We start from the raw sequence: 21,357 nt of genomic DNA, 5'->3' as shown, positions 1-21,357 counted from the left end.
AATGCATTCCATATGTAGGACAGAAATTGTACTTAAGGATTACTTAATATTTGAAGATTTTCTTGCTTTTTGAAAACAGGGCTCTTAGGTTTATAACTGCTGACATGGTGACACCAAGATTTAGTGCTGTTAAGTAGCTGCCCACACTTTAAGAAGTTGTCTTAACAAGGTGTTAAAATTCTTACTTTGGTTTCAGGGAGTAAATACTCATATTTGCAAAAGCTATGCAATTGTATTTGTGCCTTTGCCATAAAAAGCCTGCTCCATCCTCTCTTCCACCTATGACAATTCCAAGAGTCTTTTATGATCTCTAAAGAGGTCTCTAACCCCTTGATGTGCTAAATGGATCCCTAATTGCTGCTGTCCTCTGAAACATGCTGTTTCAAATGGGCTTCATTAAAGATAATTATAAGCCAAAGTGAACTTGCAGTTGAGGGTCAAAAGGTAACTATTTCATCTGGCTTCTCTTAAATGCCTAAGTTCCTTAATAGCAACGTGCACCAAGGTGGCTGAATTTATCCCAGTGCTAATTTATCCCAGTGCTCACGGCAGTGACTGCAAGGATAAATTTAACCTCAATTGTTTGCCTTCAAACAACTGATTTGAATGCAGTCCAGATCGCATCTGAAAACTAATACTGAGCGTGCTGGAGATGTCCATGGCAGGACAGAAACCAGTGAAATATTTAACATTCAGTAACAGTATGTGAAGTGTTTTAGTGACCACTCTTAGTGATTGATGAAAGGCTGGAAGAAAGCAAACAAAGCAAGTTTGTTTGTTTGGGTTTTTGTTTTTTCTTTTGAAACAGTGCTTTTTAATACAAATTCCAAAGGATACAGAACATCTGAGAAACTGGTACTCTGCACAGGAATTCTGCAGTAACTATGATGGGTCACTTGCTATCCTGGAAGATGAACTGGAGCAAGGTAGAGTGCTGAAAAATATTGTTAAACAAATAGCATACTATCTTCATTAGGATGCTGTAGTAAAGTTTAATCTTGGATACAGATTTAGGAAAGAAGATTATTCAGCTCTTAGCCATGGTTCCACTGCTTCAAACACATTAAGATTTCTCAGTTTGCCAAAATTTAAATGTTCACTGAGATATATCACAGATATATTTTAAGGAATAATTGCAAATTCTTTTGTGCTTACCATGCTTTAAAAATACTCTCAAAAATGGAATACCTATATAAAAAAATTCAATTTAAAATTTCTACCTTATTATCTCATTTTTATCTTTTAGTAGTACTTAAAATCTTATCTGTAGTATAGCACCAGGCTGGAACTGTCAGAGAAATAAATGCCAGCAAATTTGAAAATACTTATGAACAAAAATGTGTAGTTGAATTTCACACACACTTGTAAAACCACTTATTTGGATGTGGGAGGAATCTCACTGGCTATCTTTAGTTAAGAAATCTTCAGCTAAAACTAGGAAAAGATTCTTCAGTTGGACTGTATAGTAGTTAGACTGGTATTATTAGCTAATGGACTAGATCCTAACCCAATTGAAATTAATCTATTTAACTGAATTTATAGTTAAAACGCCACTCATTCTTATTTTCTAGTAACTGGGTAACATCATTGATTGGAAATTATGTTTTCAATGCTTTAGTGTGTTGAAAGAGACTTCATCTATCCCTAAATGCTTACTGGTTTATTTTATTTTGTTTCTGTTTCATTTTCAAGCTTTCATAACAATGAATCTATATGGGTGGAAAAGAAGTGTTTGGATAGGTTTCCAGAGTGACGATTATGAAAAATGGTTGAATGAAAATCCTCAGATGTATTCTAATTGGTCACCAGTTGAACTAGTGGATGTGAGTATTTTCAGGGGGGTTGTGACAGTGAGAAGTTGGTTTTATCCATAAAAATCATGACTTCTATAAGACAGGGCCAAAGTTGCTACAGCAATTTAGGTTTCTCTTAATTTTTGCAACTTCAGAGAACTGTAGGCACAGATTTACAGGCACAACTAGAAGTAGCAAACAAGGCACCATTGAGACAGACATTCACATAATTTGTGGCTCTACTCACATTCTCTCGCAGCTGGTTTTAAGCAGAAAACTTGGAATCATGTGGTTAGCATTAGATGCTTGGTCTGAGCGAAGTTTAGGAACAAGATTATTAATTTCCTATTTTAATACATTGTTAGTTCCAATTGGGGTTAGCATTTTGGTTTGTTCACTGAAAGCTTGTGACTTTTTAATTATGTGTTTATTGTTTCATTGTATTTATGGGACTGTTCATTGTTCTACCTAAATGTTTGTTATAGAGGCTTTGAAATTATTATTCTCCTAAATTTAATTTAATAATTATGTATTGTTTTACATGGTGTATATTTAAATTTATATAAGGTTCTGTGTTGATTGCAGAGACAGCATTTTAACATTCAAGATCAAGTTCCATTGTGTACATTGGTATCAAATAACCCTAATTTTTATTTTACTGGAAAATGGTACTTAGAAAACTGTCAGAAAAAATATGGATTTGTCTGCCAAAAGACTCAGGGTAAGGTTTTGTCTTGCTTAGCTTCTGTTCTCTTTTCTTACTATATGGAATTTGTCTTACTTTGTTTTTATCTAGAAGCAGCTTTTTATAAGTGTCTCTAAAACAAGAAACTTAAAAGATTCCTAAGACAGTTTGCTGTTTAGACAGGCTAGCTCTACACTAATAAATCACTACTGGGATGCAGAAGTAATTACTAAAAAATATTTTGTTATTAACTTTTCCTCCTAACTTTGAGCATTCTGTAGTGTGTCTTCGAATTAGAAATAGAGATGAAATTTCATATTTCCTCTCATGGCTGCCAAGTAACCACGAAAGGCTAAATTGAGGGTGATTTTGATGAAAATATGATTTAGGGTGGGGGGTTGTGACTTGCAGTGTTAGATCAGAAGAGACTCTAGCAAATACATTTTTCTGAACACTGTGGATCTGACTGGCTTATTGACTAGAGCTTGGCTTCTCTTTTCTAGTACCACACGTCTCCAATTCTGGTATCATAAAGTTCCCTTGCCAGAAGCATGAAGTGTTTGGGAGGAACGTGGTTCATTGTGTTTCCTCAAGCTGTGTTCCAGCACTGCCTCGGGGCTGGGGGCAGCTCTGGAGCCCTGCCAGGGCAGCCCCTCTGCCAGCAGGACACTGCCAGGACACGGCACCCAAACAGGGCAGCAGCACATTGGTGACCCTAAGGCCAAGCTGGCATCTGAGCCTGTGGGGAGTCTCCTTGGCAGATGCCTCTACTGTGAGGGTGGTTTTGTACGGCTCAGCTCTATATTGTATTATCACCCCTACGTTTAACCCTAAAATGCAGAGACAACACTCTGCTGCTGCTGCCTGGGAGGGGAGGCACGGCCAGCTGGCAAGCAGAACAAGTACCAGCTTTGGGCAGTGCTTATGTGTCACTCAAGCAGAGCATAGCTGAATTTTACATCATTTATTGGGAACTGCAGTTGTGAGAAGGGCCGGAATGATCCTGTACACAGTGCAGAAAAGAAATGTACTTTCCTGCTGGTTTGTTTCAGTTACATCCCAAACGTTTGTATTTTAACCCCTTGCTGCTGCTTGAGACAGATGGAGGAGGCCTAGAAAGGCAGGAAGGAAAACAGTTGCCTTACGGTGGCCGGGATTCTGGCGAGGGTTTGGGCTGCAGAGGGTGCTCGGGATCCTACCCACGTTTCTCAGCTGTGTCACTGAAAGTCAGGAATAAAACTCTCCAACACTGTAATTACAGTGTTAGAAAGCTGCATTATTTTATTTCGGCACCAGGCTTGTAGGGAAGATCTTCTTCTATTCCATGCCCTGCAGCCAGGCAACAGACTAGTTGAAATCTGTGAAACTTATACATATTCATTACATTTCCCCAAACTCATACATATATGCTAAATGTTCTATGAATTCTTTTGCATATTTAAATCACTTCTTGGAGCTTGTATTATATTACATTGGAGTAGGGGTCTTTTGAGGGTCTCTGGTGGCCATTTGGGGTATATCCTATTTCTCTAATTATACTTTTTTGGTCATAGCCCTCCAAAAAGGTTTATTTTCTCGGAATGAATCCCAGTGATGTGGGCTGGTCAAGATATACCTTCGTATAATCACTTGCCCGTGTTGATAGGAGACCAAGCACTGTTCAGTAAAAGCTAAAGGAATTCACAAGGTTTAAACACTATTTGTTACAATTGAAAATTTTCCCAGCAGGGATGTGGATCTGAGAGCTGCCCACGGGCCTGGCTGTAATGCAGCTTGGCACTGCCCCATGCACAGCAGAGTGCTCCTGGGTTAAATGGACCATCCTGCCTCCCCAGTGGGACACCCATGGCACTATCCCAAACTATCAGGCAGTTCAGTTTGCTAATTCAGCAGAAAACTTCCCAGTATTTTTCTCACTTCCTGCTTTATTTATTTATTTTTGTCTAATTGCTGTCATTTTCTACAGCTTTTTACAGGCTGTGTCAGCTTTGTGCAGGGTCAGGCAAACACCAGACCAAGGAATTTGCAGCAGGAAGAGCAGAGAAGCAATGAAGGGAGTAGTGAGACAGCCTCTTGCTGGCAGTAGTGAACTGCTAAATTTGCTCAAATGTCCAAACAGATGTGTCAGTTCCTGGAAAGATGAGCTGGTGCTTTGCTTCTGCCATCCTGCTTGCATTCCATTTCCCCTTTTTTGAATTATTTTCTGAAGGAGACTAAAATGAAAGAAAGCAGCAGGGGATTTGAATTGAGCTCTCTTTTTAAAATTTCACAGTACCTTCCTAAAACCAAGGAGTTTTCAATTTTTAAATTTGTTTGTAACAATAGTTCTTATTTTTTTAGAAGCTGCTCAGCTGTGATCAAGTTCTCTGTTTTAAAAATAAGTTCTTTTTCTTTCCTGTTTGTAACAGACACATCCAGACATTTTATCAATGCATCTGATATGTATCCTGTGCCAGATACTTTAGAATATGGAAACAGAATGTATAAACTAATAAGTGGGAATTTTACATGGTCTTCAGCATTGCAAGCCTGCATGGCAAACAGTGCAGAGCTGGTGAGCATTACAGACCAGTACCACCAGGCCTTCCTCACCATCATCGTCAACCGCCTGGGATACAGCCACTGGATCGGGCTCTTCACTTCCGACGTATGTAGGAGGCTCCCGACTGTCAGTGTGATGCTGCAAAGGAGATCTGCCAGTTACAAGCTAGTGAGCTGTGTCATTGATTTGAAGGCACAGAAAGTTTGCATCTAGAGATAAAACACTTGAAAATTTGAGCCTTAAACTTGCCTTTTTTTTTTTTTTTTTTTTTTTTTTTTTTAACATAATGTGTAAGTTCAGTGACAGCCACTTTGGTACGGTACAGAGACTACTGAAAACTAAATGCCATAGAAAACTTTTAAAAATATAGGAGAAAAAAATCTCTTGTAGTGTTGATGTTGACATTTCATTGCTTCATTTGTAGTAGCCCAATGGCCTAAATACAGAAAATTAGATGTAGCTTGTAGTCTCCCAAAAGTGAGTTAGGAGGATTCTTGGCTCTGCCTTTTGATGACCCATGCAGGGCCTTTAGCAAATTAAGACATTCTGTAATTCTAGTGAGGATGCCACTAAAAGAAGATTAACTTGGGTGGTGCTAAATTATATTAGAAAAATAACCTGAAATTTGTTTTGGCAGAACGGGCTTAACTTTGAGTGGTCGGATGGGACCAGGTCTTTGTTTACCTTCTGGGAAGATGACGAGTCCCAGGCCTTTGGAAGCTGTGTTTACATTGATACATCAGGGCACTGGAAAAGTGCAAATTGTGAACAACTTCTGCAAGGAGCAGTTTGCCATGTGCCATCTAGTAAGTCAGTCAAAGTTTATATTAAATCTTTGCATCTGCAAATGTGTGTACTGAGGGTGGAAATATGTGAAAGGAGGTTAATTGGCTAGAGGTTAAGCAATGTTATTATTTAAAACTGAAGTGTATTTCTCTGTATTTCCTATTTATGAAACCATTTTTTCCAAGAAAATATTGGCCATCAGGTCTGATCTGTAGGACAATGGAAAGAGAATTTTCATAATAGAAAAGAAACAGGAAAATTTATCTACTCTGTCTCTTCAGTGAACATTATATTATCTGTGAAAAATTAGGATTGCTAATGACCTAGCTCGAATGGAAATAAATCCAGTTTGTTGAAATTACTGTGGGGTGGGAGAAGGGAAGCATTTAGAGCAAAGTGAAAAAATTATCATATTTTCACCGATGAACACATCAAATATTGTGCAATTTTTTTTTAGTAAAGGTAAGAATATTTTTCTGTATCCTAAAATATGTTTCCTGCAATGCTCTGTGTCAGTCACCTGGGCTTCAGTTAAATCCAGAATTCAGGTCAGGAACGCCATTCAGTGCCAGACTGTAGGGTCTTGTGGCAGCATCCAATTCTTAAAATAGTTGCCATTCAGTGGTGTTTGTCACTTGGGCCCCTGGTTAGTTCATGCACATCACTATCAGTTACATTGTCCTGATCCTGCTGTTGTAATCCAGCAAGGTTTTTGATCAGAAATAAAACCAGCTGTACTCATTTAATACAAATATATGCAACTGCTAGATTTTCACTTTGAAAAAAGAGGCATAACACAATAACATGCTATTAGCATTACTCCAAAACACTGTGTGGAATGTTATATTAATGTGTATTTTGTTGTGCCAATAAAGCTGTGCTGTTACTTCTATCACAGAAAAGAAACTCAATGCCTATAAAGGCTTATGTTCAGAAAAAACTGTACCCTGGATCAAATTCAAAAACAGTTGCTACAGCTTTTCCACAGTTCTGCAGGGCATGAGTTTTGATACAGCATATGAGGTCTGCAAAAATCAAGGTAAGTGATTATTTTGTAGCTACCAAATGTCATTGTGATATCTTAAATCAATATTTATTTTCTGAAATGACTGAAATCATGGCATATGTTTTCTCTGTTTCAAGATAACGATAGTGGAACTCATAAGCCAACTATGAAATTGGAGACAGCATGCATCAAAAAAATGTTCCTTTCCATGTGAAAATACTGGTTTCTACAATAAAACATAACATGAACATTTTTCCCTTCAAATTTGTTTTGAAGTCATGTGAGAACAGTTTTGTATCTGCTTGGGTAGTTTCACAATTATTAAAAATTTAAGAACTTATAATGTATAACCAGACTTTTCAAGCTCTTCAATTAAGATTCATAATATTAACTTTTTGAAATACATTGCTAAGTTTTAATGGCATGGATTGCTTGAAAATTTGTTCTGTGTTTAATTTGAAGGATCAAATCTTCTGACTATTCAAGATGAAGATGAAAATGCCTTCATTTTGGAAGAATTACACAGTTTTGGTTATTCTGTACAAATGGTTTGGTTGAACATTCTGCTTGTTACAGACAGTAAGTTTGGGGAAGAATAGAACTGCATGTAAGAATCTGGTTTGGGTGTTGGTTATTTTCCAAAAACCATTTTCAATAACCATTTTTCAAAACACTTTTGTCTTCTGAGATTTTGTCCACTGATTTTCTGCCTGTTTATGCTATAGTAAAACTAGTGAGGCTTTCTGCAATGGCTACCAATATTCTGAATACTCAATACGCATGCATGCATGTAAATGCCTTTTCTTCCTTCTTAAAGATACACTGCAGATTGTCTTCTGTGTTAGCTACATAGGACATTTTTAAATCCTTCAATAAAAAAGAGATATAGAGTGGCCAAACACACAAAATCCTGTCATTCTGTAATACTGTATTTTTCATGTGAGGGTAAATCTAACTGAAACACAAATATTTCTCAAAATACTATTCTATTTTGTAATAATTATTGACTTCTGCCCATAGATGAGACAGTCTCCTGGTTTGATGGGTCTCCTTTAAATTATTCCAACTGGGGCATCAGAGAGCCTGAATTTGATAATCTCAAAGGGAATTTCTGCATCAGCTTGAGGACCACAGATGGAGTCTGGCAATTATCTCCCTGCAGAGAAAAAAAGGGTTTTGTATGTAAAATGGATGCAGGTATGTGCTTCCATAAAAGAAGGCAATTTTGTCCTCAAACCATTGTTTTACTTGTTCCTTGTTGCTTGTTTACTTGGTGTCAATTTTCATTTTATTAATTCTGTTCCTTGGCATTGGGGAAAAAAATACCTCTAAAAGCCCCAGGCAGCTGAGGTGACCTCTGTTTGGGGAACCCAGGCAGCCACTGCCGGCTGCAGGAGCCTTCCTGTGGCACCAGGGTGACCTCCACATCCCCTGTGGGGAGGGCAGGTCCGGCCTGGCAGAGCTGTGCAGGCATCACAGCAGTGGGAATGGGGGTCTGTGAGAGAGATCAAGTGTTTCCAGATCCCACACAAAATCCCTCAGTCACTGCTGGAGCCACTAACTAGGCTGATCTGCCTCCGCATGGTTCTGTTCATGAATTTGTGCTTTAAAAAGTGGGTAAATACTGCTGTTCATCCTTACACAAATGCCAATTAATATATTCCACCAAATTAAAGGGATTTTAAATAATATACTAGATTATGTTTAACTTGGCCAGTTGGAATAACATTGACATGAGTCAAATTAAACAAAGAACAGCTTATTCTTGTTGGTTTTAGGTAGATTGTCTTCTCAATATTCATTTTAAAGTGAATATACATAATAGGCTCTGTGGGTCATTTTGTGACTGTTCTGGGTTTTATTTCAGATACTGATACAACGGAATCCTCTGAAAAAGGTAAACTGTGTACTTTTTTTATAAGGAATAATATACATTTTGAGCTGGTATTTTGTGAGAAAATATTTTTCACTGTTAAACCTGTAATTTGAAATATGTGACATATAAGGAATAGTAATGTTTTCCTTAAAGGAGCTATATATTTATATTTCAAATTACTTATAATTGTAGCTATATTTGCTTAAGAACAATTTCTGTTCTTCCCTTTCAGCATCATCTGGTGGGCTTGTAGCTCTGGCTGTTCTTGTGACATTGGTGATGTTGGCTGCCATTTCACTTTTCCTGTGGTGCCTGCACAAGGAGAATAACCAACTTTTCCGCAGGATACTGTGGGTCAGAAACGCTTATTTGCCACAGATTAATGTTGATAGTCCTGCTTTGGAAGAAAGCATCCTCATTTCTGACTTTGAGAGAAGTGAGAACAATTAATTGATCAGAAGTAGCAGGTGGTCTTGTCTTCTGTGTGAAACTTCACAACCTACAGTGGTTTTCTCATTCTCGGGAGTCCCTCGGGATGCCCATATCCTGAGAAACCCTCGTGGCCATCAGTATCAATGCTGGAGGAGCTCCCTACCCTGGAGAGTTTTTGCTTTGTGGCAGGATGAGGTGAGGATATAAGGCAGAGCCATGGAGAAATGTTCTTCTCTGGGACAAGCCAAGAATTGAAAATACTCACAGAAAATAAACGTCCAGCCACTCACTTGGAGCAGACATGTTCGAAGTCCCGGAGCAGTGGGCATTTCCATGCAACTTTTTCCTTTGGGGATGTTTGGGCCTTTGTGTTTTGTTTTTATACTTTGCAGAATTTAGGAACTCTGAAATCTATTCCAAGGATTATGGGGAAGATTTTTTTTTTTCCTGGCAAAATGAACAGTTCTTTTTCAGACAATAGATTCTTGCCACATTGATTTCCAAGCTTACAGGAAGATGAAGTCACTCAGGACTTGGGACTGCTAGAGCTTTGGTAGTTTGGCCTGTGATGCCTAGTCCATGTTACAAAATAAATTAATCTAGAAATATAGTGGCATATAGGCTTTGTCATCCCAAATTTGTTATATTTATTTGAGATGCATCCAGCATCCTATTAAATATTCAGCTATGTCATCTCTCACCTAGATAATTTCAGACATGGAATACCATCAGCCTTCATTAAAAACATTTTCAGGCAATATCTGCTTTAAGAAAAAACACTGTTATAAATCCTTCTGAAGGAATGGAACAAATGGCCTTACTGTTCACCTGCAGTGTTCCTGTGAGCAGTATTCGTGGACACTCTGCTGAGACCATGCTCTCCAAAGCTATGGGTGACATATGGGGGAGCCACATTGCTGTTCCCCAAGGGTGCTACTCCTCTAAGCCCATGTAGCAGATGCTTTCCCTTTCAGTGTTCGTGCCAAGGTGCTAAGAAGGTGAATTTTGCTGACCCCTTGCTCTGCAGGCTGATGGTTGTGAAGGAACCAGCTCAGGTCTCTGTGCTGTCTCAGTGGCAGCAGCCCAGGACAGAAATGTTTACTCTCTCTGGGATTCCCACCAACCAGTCCTCCACACGCCTCTCTGAAAACACCTGGGAGCTTTTTTTATTTTTTTTTTTTAATTGCAGTGTGGAAAAACAAATGCTTAGCGATGGTTATTACTTCAGGGTGGATTTAGTGTCATTTCCACCATCTCTAAAAGCTGCTGCATTTGTTGTTCTATTTCTCAGTTTCCTTGTTTTAAGGTGACTCATTCTAAAAGTTTTGCAAGAGCCCTGAGATGGAGGTATGTTCCTCAGACTTAAGCAAGCAGCCAAGGCCGACTGAAATGTTTTTACACAATATTTGTGCACATGCACAGGAATGTATGACTCCCTTTTAGCTAGATTCCACATGGCCAAAAATTGCCTGTTCATGCCATAATTATGTAGGGCTATTTTTAAAAATTATTTCATACACAGAATATTTCTGTGTTGGTTTACAGAACTGGTTTACTCTTTTTGATGACTTCTAAGGTTGTAGCTATCACAAGTTCTTAATCTGAAATTTTTCTGTCATATAAAATATAAATAGCTTTTTTGTGTACATTCTGTCTAGCATTTTGACCCCATACATTAATCTTCAGTAATATTTTTTAAGTTTTGTTTTAGTCCTCTAGGTTTATCTACTGGACTGTTTTTATTTGCAGTCCATTATTAGAGTTCGTTGACTGCAACCTTTGAGTACAATTGCCAGATAATCTGTTGTTTATATGTGTTAATTGTGATAGCTTTTTACCACCAAAAGAAAAGAAAAAAAAGCTTATGACCTCTTCTTTCCCCATTACTATTTCACCTATTCAAACTACAGCTGGAGGAACTTTAACCGACAAACCCCCTTCATCACATTCACTGAGAAGTGTGCAAATGCTGCCTTCTTACAGTACAGCAAGCAGAGTGGCTTGCAGGGTGGTTTTTGTTTGCAGGACTAAGCTGTGTCATCTCTGAGGACATGTGTTTATTGGGCTACAATGCTGTTAATAGTTATATGGACTCTGGTCAGATTTTGATGTGGTTAATTAAGCTGCATTTTTTCACAAAACTTGACATAGATGTTTTATCAATTTTCCTTGAAGTATGTTTTATTCCTTAAAATATATCTGAAGGATAATGGCATAATCAATAAACCTCACCTCTAACTAGTGATTGTTGATTAACATTGATGTAGGTGAGCATGTTTTAAAGAAAAAAAGAGTCCAATCAGTGTTTTCTGCCTACTTTGAAATGGTTTTGAAGGAACAGACCCTTGGATATTTATTTTTAAATCTTTAATCATTTAACTTTTTTATAATTGCAGATATTATTCACTCAAGAATATAATCAATGATTGCTTACTATCTTCTTTCTGGATTGTGTTATCAATGGCTTTCAATTGTTTTCCCTTAATCAGAGGTCTCCTATACTGTCCCTGATCAGAGTATGTGGTGACTGTGGTTTTATTGCTGACCTTGATGACATTGGCAGTGAGATTCTATGTATTATTTCAACTGGAAAATTAAAGTGTGACTCATAGTTGTCCGTGCTGTATTTTTTCTTGAATCTTTCTCCAGCTTTACTAAGAAGAGAGGCTTTAGTGTCTCACAAGAGCAGTGCCCAGGCTTTGCCCTGGCTCATCCTGTGTGAGGACAGCTGGCTCCAGCCTCCTTTCAGGCTGTGCGACTGGACTAGACCTGGGCACTGCCCAGGATCTCCACACACAGGTGCTCTGAGCGTTTCCCAGGGCATGGATGAGGATATCCCAGAACGTGTGTGCAAGAGGTGCTGGAAGGAGGTGGGAGCCAGAGCACCAACAGTAAGGATGGTGGATGGAATCATGGCATTAATTTACAGATATTCTCCCAGCCTACTGCCTATTCCCTGCAGTAGTGAGCTGAGGCCCCCGGGGATGAGTGATGGGCTGGAGGAATTTTCCTGCTGAATTGTGGAGGGTGTGTTGTGTGGGAGCCTATTTGTATTCTCCACAAATGAGGTAGAGATATATGCACTGCAGCACAGCAGTTTCCATGGATAGCACCAACATGCTGTGTGTGTCCAAGGACTGGGTTCAACAGGGCCTGAATAGGCCAGTGAATGTTGTGGGGTTTTTGCCATGTTAGCTTCTTTCAGTTTTCTTACCCAAAGAGAAGTGCTACGTCTTTTCATACCACATTCTTCTTGGGTGATGGAAGAGTATCCCCACCAGAGACAGGTACATTCAGGTCAACATGACAAACTTGTCTGCCAGATATTGGGGTTTGTCACCTGCTTGTCTTTGCAAATATCCATCTGCTTGTCTTTGCAGATGCCATTCCAGGAGAAAATTTACCAACTGGTCCCTTTAGCAGCCCCTGCAGCATATCTCTGAGGAAAAGAGATGTTCAATGCAGCTGCCACATCCTAGGCAGACACAAGTCTGTGATGGGAACATTTGTATGCTGGTGATGCCCAGCATGACAGGACACAACAAAAGGTTGTTGTTGCACAAGCAGCATGACTCCTCAGCAAAGTCGCTTCTGGCTGTGCCTCTCCTGGGCACTGCCCTTCCTTGTGCAGGGATCCTCCTCCCTCCCACTCTCCTGCCTCCACTACCTTTGCACACACACACTTTTGTAGTTTGGGCATGACCAAGGAGCTGTTTGAAATTTGTGCTGTACAGTCCACAGGGACCATAGGGAAAAGATAGGGGTTTGCATACTCTGATGACACTTGACCAGCTTTAGTTCTTAAAGCACCATTGCACAAATTCCTGTTTAATTTAACCCCTTGCTTTTTTCTTTCATCATGTTACCCCTCCCTGTGTAGTAACAGACACAGCCTCTTGTAATAATAAATGCACTGTAATGAAAACCATGGCATGCATTTCCTCCAGGGCATTTGCTTGGTTGAAAGCTAAATTGCACACATTCAGCAACTGGGCTCTAAATCCTCAGCTCAAAATAAAACAAAAAAGACAAAACAAAACAAACCAAAACCAAACAAAAAACCACACAAAAAACCAAAAACAAACAAACAAACAAAACAACAACAACAACAAAAAACCCAATGAAAAACAAATCCACAAAAAAATAGAGGCTTCTACTGGAACTATAATAGTACTATAATATTTCCTTTGGCAACTGGTGGAGTGTTGGTTTTACACCCCTGCAGGCCAGCAGTGATATCTCACAATCTGGGGCAGCCCTGATGCAGATGTGTGAGTAACCATCAGGGACAAACCCACAGGCGTCCTCGCTGATCTGAGATGGAATGATTTAAGATGGGTCGTGGTGCTTGGAAACACAGTCTCGGGTTTGCCCAGTAGATGGTAGTGGTACACACAGAGCTGACAAAACGAGCAGTGCAAGAGAAAATATCACAGGGATCTGCTCTGGATGCTTTAGAAGTTTTAGTTAAACAAGCAGCAAAACTCCCAAGTCACAGGACAGCAAATAACAGTGAGGGTTCTGAGCCCTGGCCACAATGTTACAGAACAGCTTTAGACAGCTTTCCAAGTCTCAGTCTCCTCAACCACTTTAATGGCATGCATCGAAGTGCTCAGAAAGGCAAAATGCGTGCCCTTACGTTGGTGTGTGGGATTTTCATTTCTGTGGTGAGTAAAGTGAAAATCCAGTCGGGTTCCTTTATAAATAAGCATATCTTTGTGGTATATTTTGATTCTGATGCCTTTCATGGAAAGGAAACTCACTGAAAATGCTTCAGCTATGTATCTCTCTGGATTTATTTTAATATTTTATTTCTTTTTGTATTAGTACATGCATTTGCTTACTACTTTTCAGGGGAAATGAAAAATTAAGACACAGAAATGACTGCATAAATAATCATCCCACTGCACTGTTGAAAGCAGATTAATTTTCTCCTTCTCCCAATTTATTCTCTAAGTTGCCCAAAGTATAAGAGTTCCTGATCCCTTTCTATATTCATTATCTTTATGCATGAAAGTGATTCCCAACTGCAATTGTTTCCAAAAGTGCACAGCTAGGAAACAGCAAAAGTACTTCTACAACCTTATCCTACCTTTTTCTTAACCTCAGCCTAAGGACAAAATTTCTACTGTGATTCTCTGAAAAAAAATATGCTTGAAAGTGTTTTCTTTTAGTGAGCACAACAGTTAAATGTGTAGATACAAAATAAATCTTGAAATGCAGAGTGGGCCAAAAGTTCCTCTCCTCTGCATGCTAGCAAAAGAAAATAGGGAAGCCTGTCTTTCTGAGCCATGCACAGAAAGGCACAAAACTAACAGCCTGCTACCTACAGAGGTGGATGCCAGCAGCCGTGGTGGCTGTCACGGGGTGCCTGAAGGGTGTCCAACACCACCGTGTGGACCAGGAGAATGCAATAGTTGGGTCAGTGTCTCAGAAAACACAGGAGAACAACAGCATCCCTGTATTTTTTCAGATTCATATAGATAGATGCTCATCTTTAGAAATTAAAAGTTTCTGTTTATTTTGTACAAAAAAAAATTTCTTTTTTTTTAACTGAACACTGAAAATTATCCCATCAAATCTGTTCCTCTTCTGCAGCTATTTATTCACGTCATTTGTTCTAAAGCATGATCTCAGGCCTTTGATCCCAGCCATAACCTGATTAAATCTGCTTTGCCACTTACTTCTGCCATAAACCTTGTGTGCATTGTAAATGAGAAGCCCCTGGAAAGTCCCCACAGAGCCCCACAGACAAATTCCACCTCATCAGCAGCTTTGAGCTGTGCTGCTTCACTGATGCTGGATTTGGGACACCATCCCAGAGCTTGATGCTTGCAGGTTCATTGAGGTTTGCAAGTAGAATCCTTAACATTGAACACTGCCAATGAGCTGGAGTACACAGACTTTTAATATAAACTAAAAGAATATTCTAAGTCGTGTAAGGCTTCATTTGCTATGGTCCCAATCCAAATCTGCCTCATCTGTATTTGTTTCTTTTGGTAAGTTACTCTTCATGCTAGCAGGCTTACCTGTTATGTACCTGAAATCTGACAACTATCATGACCTAGGCATGATATTTCTGGTGTTTAATATTCAAGAACACCAGAAGAATTCTTTCTGAAAATGTAAGAAGGTAAAATTTCTGCAGCTGCATATCATGCCCTGTTAATCTTGTGGGATGAAAATTATGTTGACGGGCAAATTGAATTACTTTAGTTATTGTTTCAAAAGCACATCTTAAAGATGGAATTATACATATGGGATACATCATAGCTATAAGAGACATGACATTCAGATAAATGTGGAAATGCATCAGAACTGCTCTGTGAGGCTTTCTATCTGGAAAGAACAGATATTTAGAATACCTACAGAAACAGTGGCTACTTTACCCTTTAAAATACTTGTAGAAATAGCAGAGTTCCCCTCTCACCATCTCCAGGAACACAGTTGATGTAGCCTTTATCCCTGCAGGCTCCTGGAGTGCCTGTCTCACTGACATGGCACCTCTGGAACACACACACACACCACGTGTCAGGGTATCTGGGTGTAGTTAATTTATGCAAGAAGGAAGAAAGCCAATGTGCTTGCGTGCTTATCTTCATCTTGTCCTTGACCATCCGACCCCACAACCTTCCAGAATCCAGTCTGGGCTGAGGATATGGTCTTTCATTATTGCTATTTATATGTAATTTTCTTCATTTTTGTCTGATTGCAAGAATGTAAAGGTGAAGTTGGGTGAGTCTCAGCTGCTCTCACAGGTTGTTCAACCACTTGCTCTGATGTAGCACAGACAGGAAGAGCCATTTACTGGTGAAAGCAAAAATATGAAGAGAAGAGGGAACAGTTATTCCTGCTATTTGGGAAGACTAGAATGAGAATTAAGTGACTGAACCACAGCAGGAAATGCTTGGTAGGTAACTGTGGGGATAGCTGGGCTGACAATAAGCAGCCAATGCAAGTGGTAGGGTCAGTGTGCACTGTTACATTCAATAACTGTGATTTAGAAATAAACAAATCAATCCACTACAGCTGCTGGGGATTTGATTCACTCCACTGCTGGATGGCTCTTTCAGGTCACCCTGGGTAAAGATGAGTAAGCCTGACACAAAAATATTGGTTTGTATATGTTTGTGGGACTGCTGATGCATCATCCCTTCTAGCCCAAACCCACCTTCCAGCTTTCTGACCCACATGAGTATTCAGCAGCCAGAATTCAGGATCTCTGGGCACAAATTTCATGCAACTGGGACATAAGAAACACCTTCACTTAAATTTGTGTTTTCCCTCTGGATAGACAAAGTTGTTTCAAAATTAGTGAAGCTGAATAATCAAATTCATCTACTACAGCAGCCAATGGGACACGGGCACCCAACTTGCCCTGGGTACCTAAAATCCAAATCCAGGGTAAAGGATGTGAAGGTCCAGAATCACTACATAAGGAGTGCAAAAATAGAAGGATATATGCAAAAAATGAAAACTTTTTTTTGCTTTTATTTCTTTGACACTCCTTTTGGATTTTTTGCTTGTTTGTTTATTTGTTTTTAGCCCTTGAAGCTGCAGACCCAGATGATGGGGTGTCTCATGATCTCTTTATCAGGCTGTACTTTGAGGATGTTTTTATGATGCACCTTTGAGTGGTCCCATTACCTCAGGGGGTCTGGAGCTGGAGCCAGGTGGGGACAGCCTGCGGGGAGAAGCAGCAGTCCCCCCTGCTATGCAGGAGGCAGCAATGTCGCAAACTCCCCTTTCTTCCTCTTGTGTAACATGGTAGTGGAAACATCAACTTCCTGCACAACAACTGCCTGGTTCAAAGCACTGAGATCTGACTGACTGACAGGACAGCTTTTGGCAGGCTTACAAATATCTGTTCCTAGCTCCATGTGGATCTGCTGAAGTAGATCTGTGTCCAAATCTGGTTCAAGAGCTGTGGGATAGACTGCAAAGCCCATGACGCTTAAAGCAAAGCCATAAGCTATGAGAAAGGGCAGGAATGGTTGACCCCAGTTCTACCAGGATAATAGTATAATTTTAAAATTTCCTTTATAAAATTTGATACATTTAATCCATTTAGGTAACAACAGCAAAATGAAGGAAAATATTTCTCATGTGGACATTCTTCAGTCTTTTTGGAAAAGATATTTAAACAGAGCCCAAATGCAGCTTGGAGGTTTTCTGTCTCCCTCTGGGGACAGAGGAACATTCATAGGATGCTAAAAAAAGCAAAAAACCTCACACTGGAGCACATTCCCAAATATAAGGATACCCAGTACAGATACAAAACTTAACAGTGCTATGTCAGGGCCAGTGTTTATTGTTTTTATGATTGTATTTTTAAGCAGACATTCTTTTGATCCATAGTAACTGCTGGTCAGGGAAAGAAAAATAAAGCTTACACAGAAAAAAACAAAATCTTCTGGCTGGAGGCCAAAACTTCACAAAAGAATACTGAAGCCTAGTAAGTTTTGTTTGACATCTTTGTTTCTGATAGATGTTGACTGAATTCAGGAGGATGACGGCACTTTGAACAAAACCAGCTGGGGAAGTCAGTTTGCTAATTATTAACCCTCTAGGGAAGAGACTGGGTTGGAAATGTGCATTCCAAACATTCTGGGAAAATATAAAACCTAATGTAGATCTCTTTGGAAAATATATACTTTACACTGGTTTGTATTTTTAGGAGGAAGGGAGGAGACAGATTGTGATATATGACTGGATTTCTAAAGATGGGTAATAATTCAGTCTTAGACTTCTTTTCTCTCTCTAATAGAATTCAACAGTACTGAGACCAAAGTAAATCTAACATTAAGGAATGACTATAGGGAGTGAGGAGAGGTTGTACATTTATTGTGATAGAAATCATAGGGGAAGGGGAAAAGGCTGTTGTCAGCCTCTGGACCATTTTTCAACAAGAAAAGGGGGATTTTCAAAACTGTTAAGCAGAAAAAAGTGTCAAATTTCATATTGTGCCTTACAAAATATTATTCAGAAACTACTGTTATAAATATTCAGATACCCAAATGTAAAAATATAAATCCTGAAAAGTAAGGAAAAAACTATAATACTCTCAAACTGTAGACTCTGCTGTGACATATTTATATGTCATTCTACCTGGATGCTCTATTCCTTCCTCTGAAACCTGGCCAGAGATGGCTGTATAGAAAGTACAGAGGGTTTTTTTCCTCTATTTCAGGAGTTTTAGGAGTAAAAGAAGAGTTAGATATGAGCACTACACCAAAATTCAGTACAGGTCAGTATTTAACTAGTGCCAGTCTTAGCTAAAATCGTGGAATGAAATGAAAACAGAAAAAAGAGAATAAGGGGGGCAGGGGGTGGAATCCTGGTAGAAAACCAAAACAACCAAAGATCAAAGATGAAAAGAAATTTAGGAATAATTTTCAAAATTTGCTTAACATTGGAGCTCTTTTCCTGCTTGACACATTGGCTGCAGCACGAAGACATCGGCTGTTACAAGTAAGTGCCAAAATAGATGTAGTAGAATGCATTATTGTTTAAAACAAATATGTCATATAGGATGCTGAACTGATATTTTTGTTTTCCTCCCCATAGTTCAGTGGGATGCTGTTAGGTGTCAGTTAAAAAAATACCTTAGTCTTGACAAGCTTTATAAAGTTAAACTTCTTGACAATTAGTTTAACATCAGAACTGTGGATATTTTTGCCTTTTTAATGTTGTAGGTGGTATTACATGCCTAGGTAAAGTGCTATCCAGTTGAGAAAGTGGTAGATAGCAAAGTACTTTCTAAATCTGTTCATTCTCTGACTATTTGCAATTCTTGAGTTGCTTTGGTACCACTCGTGCATGTATGTGGAGGGAAAATCCACACATTTGCACAAGAATTAATGTAAAAGAGACCCAGCCCTGACTGAGTGTCAGCTGTATGAGATGCCTTCAGTTGTGGGTCCTGCTGCTTTCGTCCTGCCTGTGTGAAAGTAAGAACAGGACTCCAGCCAAGCAAAAAACAGGTGGAATATTCAGGATGTTTGGGCATTCTCTGCTGTTTATTTGCTTGGGTAGGTACAATACTAGTAAGTAGCCAAATGACATGAGAGGTTGAATCCATGAATAAACCAGATTTTATTTCTCTGTTTCATAGAAAACCTGGGCTAAGTGAAAGGAAAAATGTGTCTTTTACTGTTGTGCTGTTTGTTGGCAGGTACAGAAAAAATAATTTGCCCAATGCAAGGAGCTGGGGAGCAAGTCCAGGCTTTGTTTCCTGGCTTTATTATCACTGTGTCATGTTGGCCAACTCACCTGGTTTTTTGCTTTGAATTTTCCACATATAAAATAGAGAAAAAAACTTATTCTTTGGCAATGTTCTTTTGAGAAAGATTGCCAAGTATCACACAAGCTGCAAAGCCAACACCCTGTTACCAAGGGGAAGCCCCCTTGCAGCAAGAGTGTGAAGTACTTCATTCCATCACTGTTTCCAGGCTGCTTCCAAGGCCAGACAGATACATATTTTGTCAGAAGTTTGCTGGTAAAATTTAATTTTCAAATGTTTTTTTCCCAACTAGACTTGAAGCAACTTTAGTTCTAAATTCAGGGTAATAGCAGTAGCAGGAAGGGGCTAAAATGGCAGTGTAAAGAAATGGTTAAGTTAAGTCTATTTTCAGTTATGTGTTGGGTTAAAAATTTGAGACTATCATCCTGTACTTTTTTATTAGTGTTCCTAGGGTGTTATGTTCCAGCATTAGCAATCTGTCAAAATCCATGGTACTGTTTATAAAAATAAACTAATTGAAGGCAAAGTGATCTCTAGCACTATTTGTGTTTGCTCATGCTTTGTTTTCATGTCCAACACTTGTGTTTGAACTTGTTTTGTTAGAATAATAAGATATACTTGGACTTGGAATCTCCACTAACCTTTTCTTTTAAAGTCAAGACTCTTGGCTTCCCTTTTGCTCATTTCTAACTTGCCATGTCTGTCACGTCCTCTCTTGCAGGGCTCGTGGCTATAAAAGTGTGAGGGAGTAAAGGTTAAAGATATGTATAAGGTTTAACAATTATCGTTATTCTTGCCATAAGGATTAACTTTTGAAGTTAGTGTTTGGTTCATCCTATTTTTAAGGAAGATCTCAATTGCAGTCCATATTTGTGCCTGAGTTAAAATCAATATACTCTTAGCTCTCTATCTCCCTGAAGACTTCAGGTTGTCAATTCAAGGGCTAGGTTTGTAAAGGGAACACAGTCCAGCCACCAGACTTTATACCAATAAGTAATATTCAACAGTTCCCAATAAGAACATGAGTGAGACTGTGCCTCACTAGTAGCAGTACTTTTTTGTGAGGAAACAGAATAGGGATATATAAATTTCACTTTGTACTCTAGTAAATATTTCAGTGCTTTGAATGAAGTGCCTCAGCTCCAAAAGGAAAGACTGAGCACTTACTTTAGCTTGGTAGTTATTGATTTAATCTGGATCAATGCGGATTCAGATTCAGAAAAAGGGATTGTGTTTGAGTTTTTAATAGCAAATATGCTCAAAGTGCTGTGTATGATTAAAAAGGGGACTACAGCATTTTCTCTTTTACTGTCTGGGAACATTCCTAGGGCACCAGTTCATTGACAGTTTTAGAGAACAGTGAGGAACTAAATAGATCTGCACTGTCCAGATTTCTGCAAGTGTATTGGCAGAAATAGGGAGACTAGAGAAAATGTGAGCCTGCTGCTGAGTGGGGTTGTGGTAACACACGATGCAGACAAGTCAGAGATATTCAATGCCTTCTTCACTGGTCTGTAGGATTTGTTTTCAAAAATCCCAAGGCCCTGAGACCAGTGGGAGTATCTGGAGTAATGCAGGCTTACCCTCAGTAGAGTAGATCAAAACATTTAAACAAACTGGACACAAACAAGTCTGTGGGACCCAGTGGGCTGCATTCACAAGTGCTGAGGGAGCTGGCAGATGTCACTGCAAGGCCAGTCTCATGTATCTTTGAAAGGTCACAATGATTAGAGGAGGACTAGAAATTCAATGTAGATGCCATGTCTTGCTTCAAGGAGATAAGGGAGGATTTGGAGAACTACAGGCCAGTCAGCCTTTTCACAATACCCAGAGAGTGTTGGAGCAAATCATTCTGGAAACTATTTCAAAATATATTAAGGACATGGAGATGGTTGGAAATCATCAGTATGGATATATGAAGGGGAAAATTATGCCTGATCAACCTGATAGCCTTCTGTGATTAAATGACTAGCTTGGTGGACAAGGAGAGAGCA

At 39.2% G+C, this 21,357-nt stretch overlaps 1 protein-coding gene across 1 annotated transcript in view; it reads left to right on the top strand.

Annotated features, from left to right (window-relative positions):
- The window catches only part of PLA2R1 (phospholipase A2 receptor 1), a 37,098-nt gene extending 25,367 nt beyond the window's left edge, over positions 1-11,731 (top strand). Inside the window, exons 21-30 of the mRNA XM_030278347.4 lie at positions 809-926; positions 1,693-1,823; positions 2,379-2,514; positions 4,887-5,125; positions 5,658-5,826; positions 6,705-6,845; positions 7,275-7,391; positions 7,833-8,009; positions 8,680-8,709; positions 8,921-11,731. Coding sequence (XP_030134207.4) covers positions 809-926; positions 1,693-1,823; positions 2,379-2,514; positions 4,887-5,125; positions 5,658-5,826; positions 6,705-6,845; positions 7,275-7,391; positions 7,833-8,009; positions 8,680-8,709; positions 8,921-9,138 — 1,476 coding nt within the window. The 3' untranslated portion in view covers positions 9,139-11,731. The remainder of the gene's footprint in view (positions 1-808; positions 927-1,692; positions 1,824-2,378; positions 2,515-4,886; positions 5,126-5,657; positions 5,827-6,704; positions 6,846-7,274; positions 7,392-7,832; positions 8,010-8,679; positions 8,710-8,920) is intronic.
- The last annotated feature ends 9,626 nt before the right edge of the window (positions 11,732-21,357 follow it).

Source organism: Taeniopygia guttata, chromosome 7 (genome assembly GCF_048771995.1).
Source record: "Taeniopygia guttata chromosome 7, bTaeGut7.mat, whole genome shotgun sequence".
NCBI lineage: Eukaryota > Metazoa > Chordata > Aves > Passeriformes > Estrildidae > Taeniopygia > Taeniopygia guttata.
This window is presented reverse-complemented; position numbering and strand designations above follow the sequence as displayed.